The 7,909-nt window shown below is 41.0% G+C and overlaps 1 protein-coding gene across 2 annotated transcripts; it reads left to right on the forward strand.

Annotated features, from left to right (window-relative positions):
* The first annotated feature begins 4,390 nt into the window (after positions 1-4,390).
* LOC122076053 (BTB/POZ and TAZ domain-containing protein 1-like) lies at positions 4,391-7,557 on the forward strand. Of its 2 annotated transcripts, none has more exons than XM_042641334.1 (5): positions 4,391-4,637; positions 4,972-5,105; positions 5,371-5,674; positions 5,787-6,103; positions 7,044-7,557. In XM_042641334.1, exons 1-5 carry the CDS (start codon positions 4,452-4,454, stop codon positions 7,195-7,197), a joined length of 1,095 nt encoding a protein of 364 aa, XP_042497268.1. In that variant the 5' UTR covers positions 4,391-4,451; the 3' UTR covers positions 7,198-7,557. The 2 variants fall into 2 exon arrangements, with proteins under 2 accessions (XP_042497268.1, XP_042497269.1); XM_042641335.1 differs by lacking the exon at positions 4,391-4,637 and adding an exon at positions 4,691-4,856.
* Positions 7,558-7,909: the final 352 nt, after the last annotated feature.

Raw genomic sequence — 7,909 nt, forward strand, 5'->3', positions numbered from 1 at the left:
AAAAAAAAAAAAAAAAAAAGCATGGGATTTCTGGGCAGCGGATCTACTGCTCCTAGCCGTCGGCACCACGACCAGACCGAGATTCCAACCCAACCCGTTTCCTCCTCTCTTCTTCTTCACTTTCTTCTTCTTCTTCTTCACCCTCTGTCTTCTTCTAACTGCAGAAACGCAAAAGAGAACACCACGGAAAAATAGGAGAGAGAGAGAGAGTCTTGACCCTTGAGACTGAAGAGGAGAAATGGTTTTGCTTTTGCGGAGGAAACTGGAAACCAAGAAATTCATCTTTCTTCTGCTACTCTGATTTCTTTCTGATAAATCCAGCGCTCTTAAGCTCTTAAGCTCCTTCATGTCCAGCGATTGGGCAGCGAGAGTACGGAGATCCATCGTGCGAGTAACCCACAACCCATAATCTTGGTACCGAGATCACCGGACTGCATCAACGATCTCCTTCCTCTTGATTGAGAAATCTCTGTTTTTAGGGATTTTGAATTCAAACTTGGTTATGAGTTGTTTGTCAGAACCGGTTCCACTCCATACGGTTCGAGTCATCCATTGATCTAAATCGGATTTAGTAACAACAGACCAATCAAAACAATCTCAACCGCAGATTTAAAGGAGGACACGTGTCGTGTTCTGCAGCTAGCAAAACACAACAAAACAGGGATGAGGAAAAACAGATGATTTTTATCCGTTGAATGATGGGATGGCCTACTGAAACCTCTCTCTAAGTCTCTCCCATACTATTTTGTTTAGGTCGCAACGTTAGGAAAACTCTTTTTTTTTTTGGTTTTTTGAAGGAGTTGATAAATGATTCATTGTAGATATTTGCACTGTAAGTTCCACCATCAATAAAAGAACCCTTGATTTTCTGCCACATGGATGGCCGATTTGGTCCTCTTGATTGTTGGTGGGAGAGATCAGACTACACTGAATTAGAAGTGTGCTGAATTCCATGTCTATCAATCCAATCTAAAGACCAGTGTTTGAAAACATGGAATCGAGGATCTTATTGATCTTTCCGGATTTTGATCTGAATCATATCGTAATCGCTGGAATCTGTCCCCCAAAAAATACCCTAGAAATCGCCTTCTAATTTGAAAAATTCAATGATTGGCTCTGGACCTAGAATCACCTGAAATCGAAATGGATCACGATTGATTCCTATCAAATTAGTCTATTTGATCGATCCGATACTTAATTTTGAACTGCTGCTTAAGTCACAACCATGTCCCACACCATGGAATGTGCCCATCTATTTCCCCGGAATTTCAAATGTCGCAACCCCTTATAACGATACTTTCCAATTTTTTTATTTTCTGACGTGGATATATCATTTTTATTAAAACCATGATTATAAACTGACGTGGTCCGAGCTGTTCGGGTCCAAAATTCGCACAATAGTGAGATTGAAAGAATTATATTTAAGAACGTGGCGGTGCCGCCGGTTCGTCTCTTGGCGAACCAACAGAGGGTAGAGGTGTGGGCGAATGTCTGATTACGTCAGCCTGGTTGTCACCTGTGGCCATCCCTGTTGGATAGAGATGTTAGATGTCGTTATTGCTTACGTATCCAACCTCGTCGCTTACGATGCTCCATTTTTAGCCTAAACAAAAATCTAACAAACACGTGGATCCTGCGTTGGATGTTTTGGTGGTAAAAACAATTCAAGGTGATTCTGAGTCAGAATGAGTTCTTGATAGAAACGTGTCGGAAATCATAAATGGTCTAATTGTAACAACAGTAGCCAGCTGGCAATATCCCCTGTTTATGAGGACAACATGATAACTGTGATTAACGTTTTCCGTTGTTCTTCCGTTAAAAATCATTATTCATTACTCTCGTTGCCCAACTCTATCCGGTAAAATAAAATAAAGGGTAATTTACAGCATCATCCCCCTGGAGAATGCCAGTATTATAAGAATACCTTTTCTCTTTCACCAAATTAGACTTAGACCCCCTACCCTTAATTACTGTTAAGTGAGGAGTTGAAATGACTATTATACCCTTTTGATTAAAACACATGTTCAGTTCATATTTTAACCAAAACCCTCGTTACCCCTAACCTCCACTCACTGAAAAGAAAATAAATGCTTCCAATGCTTTTCCTCTGCTGCACAACGAGTATTAGATTCAGAGTATGGAGAATGAGCCTTGGGTCGAGGATAGTCGGCTCTGTTGGTGACGATGTCCAGACCCTTATGGACTTGCATTTTGTCTGAATTGACAATTTCTGATGGAAAATGATTAGCGAAGTCGATGGAAAGCTTGGATTTTCCAGTCTTGGTGGCACCCATCACAAAAACGACCTTATCTTTATCCTTCCGACTAATGGGGTTAAAAGGTTTCATGTTAATCATGCCGGAATGTTCAGTAAGGGGTGGTCAGCTTGCTTGTAAGCCGCTGCAAATGAAACCTCCATACTACTAATACTTTGGAAATGAATGAGATTGAATGAAATGAAGAAAAGGGAAGGAACTAGGAAAGTAATTGATTTCTTCTCTAAATTTATCACCACAGATAGAGAGAAAACTTATCTCATGGATTCATTTTATACATGTTGGGAAAATAAAACGGGGGATTTGAGGAAGAAAGAGTTTATTGAGAAAAGACAGTAGTAGAAGTTGAGAAGATGGAGACTGAGAAATTACTGGCGAACAGAGCTCAGATTGGGAATCACAAGTTCATCATGAGCCAGAGCCAACCTCGAATTGGAGCCCATATTTAGTTACCTGCAAAGCTATAAACGGCGACCTTGTACTCCATGCTGCGGCTAAAGCTTGGGCTTCAAGAACACATAGAAGGGCTTCCAAATGCATTTTATTCAAACACCACCATGACTAATTTACTATTAATACTATGTCTCCACCTGCATAATGATAAACAAAAATAAATAGAATAGGTATAAAACGGAGTGGGGTGGGAAAATTGCGATATAAATTTATTAAAATTTCTATTATTTTCTTTTTACTATTATTAATTACAATGAGGTATAAAGCATTAGTAGTGATCAAGGAAGCCCTGGCCATGATAGCATCGATGCAAGACTGTCGAACGGCAGAATCGACAGACTCGTGGTGTTTAAATCCCTAGCAACGTTGTTGGAATTATAATAACCGCCAATGTGGGTGACGGTGGATTCCGGGTTGTTCAGATCAATGCCGATAAGATTGGCATCTGGGTCGTTGAATCCAACATTGAGGCCGGTATCGAATTCGACGACAATGAGGGGGTAGACGAAGGGGTGGGTAGCATTGGAGAAGATGCCGAAGTATTGACCCGCGATGGCTTTAGGGGGAGAGGTGGTGTTGCAGAGGAAGAAAATGAGGTCGAAGCCAGGACTAGAGGTGATCTGAGGGAGGATGATCAGCGTTACAGTCCGGGACCACGGGGAACACCGGGGTACTTAACTCCAGAATACATTTGGCTGGTTTTCAGAGAGAGAGAGAGAGAGAGAGAGAGAGAGAGAGAGAGAGAGAGAGAGAGAGAGAGAGAGAGAGAGAGAGAGAGAGAGAGAGAAGGTATATTAAGTACTTCACCATTTGCAAGAATGGTATTTTAGTATTTAAGAAAATATATACTAACTGACAAAAATATGACATAAGCATATATGGTATATTCCGTAACTCTCTCTCTCTCACAGACCTCCGGATTCGGCTCCTCTATAGCGCGGGGGTGAGCCATACATCCTCTAGCTCACCCTAGGATCGTGCCACTTTATTGATCCTACGGTGTGAGTGAATTAAACCTTTGGAAAACATATATGTTGGTGATACACCGTATCACTTTCTTATAATTGCAACTTTTGAGAATTTTTAAAATAAAAAATAGGGTTTTTCTGTTGGGGGAACCTCTCTACCTTTGGCGTTCATCCTGCCGTCCAAAAACCGCCGACTTCTCTTTCTATCTCTTTCTCGTGAGTTAAAGAGAAGAAGTAGAAAAAGAAGACGAGAGAGAAAGAGAAAGAGAACTTACCAGTTCCAGACGATGATCGCATAGATAAAAGCGGAGTCGTCGGCGGCCTATTAGAGACGGTGAGACGAACACCGGCAGCTTATTAGAGAAAAGAGAAGTCGTCGGCGGCCTATTAGGGACGGCGGGATGAACACCAAAGGTAGAGAGGTTCCCGCGACAGAAAAACCCTATTTTTTATTTTAAAAATTCTCAAAAGTTGCAATTATAAGAAAGTGATACGGTGTATCGCCAACATATATGTTTTCCAAAGGCTTAATTCACTCACACCATAGGATCAATAAAGTCCAAGTGTCACGATCCTAGGGTGAGCTAGAGGATGTATGGCTCACCCCCGCGCTATAGAGGAGCCGAATCCCAGACCTCCCCGCTTTGATCATCTGTCTATAAATGGGGAAGTAACATCAATAGTCTCACACAAGCAAAGAACACAAGAGAAGAAGAGGAGAGAAGAACTGAAGAACTCTCTCTATATTCTGTATATGGAAGACGTCCAAACTATGACGGTCTCCGTAATCAAGTTCCCGGCCGACACTTCATGTTATCATTGTGCGTTGTCGGCCGGGAAGGATCCAAGTTTTGGAGAAGTTTCTGTTTCAGTTTCAAAACCTGATGTTCGAGTTCTTACTTCTGGTGGATTAAGAATTCCCGTGCATGCTAGCGTTCTGGTGCGTTTTCCGGGATACTGAATACTGAATCTCCCTTTTTTCCTTTGATTTACTCACCAAAGTTTTTTTTTTTTTTTTTTCCTCCTCTCTCCGTCTCTAATTAACATTTCGGAAAAGGATTTTTCATAAGATTCAAAATCATCCAACCTCAAGTTGTGGCGATTGATTTCTGTTTCTTCTGCTCTCTCTGTGTTTGCTGAAAGTTTGAAATAATTTCAAGTAAGAACGCCTTTTGTGAATTGGAATTGGATACTGAGAGAAAATTCATCTCTTCAAATCAGTTCTTTTGTAGACTGAATTCTGTTCTGATCTGATGTTTGTTCTAAAATTGTAGGCTTCGGTTTCATCTGTTTTGGAGAAGATCTTAGATCGAACGCAAAAGGATCGGAACTCGAAGAAGATTGTCCCCATACTGGGCGTTCCTTGCGATGCGGTGCTCGCGTTTGTCCGATATCTTTATTCTTCCAGGTCAGCTACCTCTCCACATCTTTGGTTCCCTTCAACCAACTTTATAACTTCATTACTACTCATCATATATACCGGCCGAGATCAGATCTATGTTGGAATTATAAAATTAAATCCTTTTCTTGCTTCTTATGTGAGAAACGCCAAACCAATCTTACTCTTTCCCTACTCTTTGCATCTGGCCTGTTTAAGACCGTCAAAACAGAAAATCTCCCTAAATTATATTTCTCTAACGCTTATCACGGAAATTCACCTTACTTGACGGCAGATGCTCGGAGGAAGATATGGACAAGTACGGGATCCACCTGTTAACGCTGTCGCACGTCTTCTCAATACGCCAGCTGAAGCTGAGATGCTCCCGAGGATTAGCTACGCGTTTGACGACAGACAACGTTGTGGACGTGCTTCAACTGGCCAGGCTCTGTGATGCGCCGGATCTTTACCTGAAATGCATGAAGTTGGTCTCCAAGCACTTGAAGACCGTCGAGAAGACGGAAGCCTGGAAGTTCTTGCAAGATCATGATTCTTGGCTCGAACTCGAAATCCTACAATTCCTCGACGAAGCCGAATTGGTAAGTAACGAATTTAATTAATTCAATTTATGATCTTGTAATGGAGTATTAAATTCTAATTTTGCCGGTGGACTGGTTAATAAATCTTGGTTAAAATGATTAAAATTTTCAGAGGCAGAAACACAGGAGTAGGGAGAGGGAGGCGCAGACTCTGTATCTGCAGCTGAGCGAAGCGATGGAGTGCTTGGAGCATATATGTACAGATGGGTGTACGAGTGTGGGACCCAATGACAAGGAGCCGAGCAAGAGCAAGGGTCCCTGCCAGAAGTTTTCCACGTGTCAGGGACTACAGTTCCTGATTCGACATTTTGCCACTTGTAGTAGAAGAGTACGTGGTGGTTGCACCCGGTGCTTGCGGATGTCGCAGCTCTTCCGGCTCCATTCCTCTATCTGCGACCAACCCGATACCTGCAAGGTTCCTCTTTGCAGGTGCGTAAATCCCATCCCAGTATCCTACTCTTCTGTTTTTTTCTTTTTTTCGGTTAGATTCAGCGGATCTGAATTCTGAACACGTGATTCTAATTTCAAAGTTGAAAATTTAGAAATGATTCTCCGTGATTTTCGTTGTGGACGAGAAGTAAGACCAATATGATAATTTTGACCATTCCATAGAGATATTACTTGAATCACTTGTCAAATTCAAGAACCTAATTCAACCAGAGTCTAGAGAATTCTCTGGAATCGACTCTTCTTCAATGACTGCGACGCAACCCCATATTGCTTGACAAGCAATTCAGACTAGTCTATGTCAGATTAGAGAGTGGTTGGATAATCAATCGTTGGAGAAGATCCAAAACCCATCTCTCCCCCATGATAATTGTCCTCGTCTTCATGATGTAAAGATGAATAGACCACCTCCGGCGGATTCAGAGTAATTAGGAATAGTAAATTTGCCATGTTTAGGAAGAAGGTTTTTTTTTTGGGTGGAAGAAGTTGAGTAGGATGTCACTAAGGATCTCCACGTTTATCCAAAAGTTTGTGATAACACCACATTCACCACCACCACTAACACCACCAGTGCAATACAAATAACCTATAAAGCCAGCCTACCAAATGGACCCAGTCTGGGAGACAGAGGCAGAGAGAGATGGAAGAAAAGGACCGCTGCTTTCGGTACCCATGTATCAATGGAATTGAATCCTATCTGGGGAAGTTTGAAGTTAGGACGGAATGAATCTTGCGCATCTGAAAAAGCATTCCATAAAAATATAAAAAACGAATGGGTCCCATGGCTGTGACCCACTCGTTTATTAATGGAAAAATCTTATTTTGGGTTGAAAAAAATCTTAACAACTCCTCTCGGTAATAACTGGTATATGAATTTGTTTGTTTGTTTGTTCTGATTGTATCATTTTGTGTGGTTTGGCAGGAAAATTCAACCGAAAACGCAATTAGAGAAAAAGGGTGATGATGCGAGGTGGAAACTACTGGTGAGGAAAGTTTTGGCGGCCAAAGTCATTTCCTCATTGAGATTGCCCAACCCAATCAGAAAAGACCTGGAACCAACAAGACTACAAGAGTAGGAGGAGAACACCATTGATGATGACGAAAATCCCAGTTTTTCTTCACCCACCATGAGTGAAGAATTTTTTTCATCCACCGTATTTTATAGATGGATGAGATTTTTTGGAAAAAAAAAAAAAAAAAACCTTTTCCAATTACTAGTGTATGGAAATCCCAGTTCCTTAAAAAATTGTATCAAATTTGTAAACGAGTGAACAGGATTGTTTGGTGAATTGGTTCAATCAATAAAGCAGAAGACAAGAAAAAGAGAATAGGTGAGGGAGGACATCATGTATTTAGAGACTTGAGACTTTGTACGATGTACACAACAATGATATGTAAGTTATTTTTTAATAAAAAAAATTCTCTTCTTTTGGTTGTGTACTTGTGTTGGCGTCCTTGAGATGGTCATGGTTGGAGGGATCGATATCAAATCATTGGAATTGTTAAAATCAAATTCATATAAGCAGCTATCAATACCCCTTTCTAGGGTAATTCCATATCGATAAGTGGATCAATACAGATCAAGGGAAAAAAGGTAAAACAATGACTTTCATTGAAAACTAGAGACAAATATGTATATGGATCTCGAATTTGGATTCTTACATGTACATCTAAGTGAACATGCATCCAGAGGATCCAATCCTCGATCAATTCTATCCCTGATACCGATTCCTAAAACCGGGGGTGGGGTCGGTTGTCTGTTCTTCCTTTTTTTGTTTTTTTTTTTTT

Source organism: Macadamia integrifolia, chromosome 4 (genome assembly GCF_013358625.1).
Source record: "Macadamia integrifolia cultivar HAES 741 chromosome 4, SCU_Mint_v3, whole genome shotgun sequence".
Taxonomy (NCBI): Eukaryota; Viridiplantae; Streptophyta; class Magnoliopsida; order Proteales; family Proteaceae; genus Macadamia; species Macadamia integrifolia.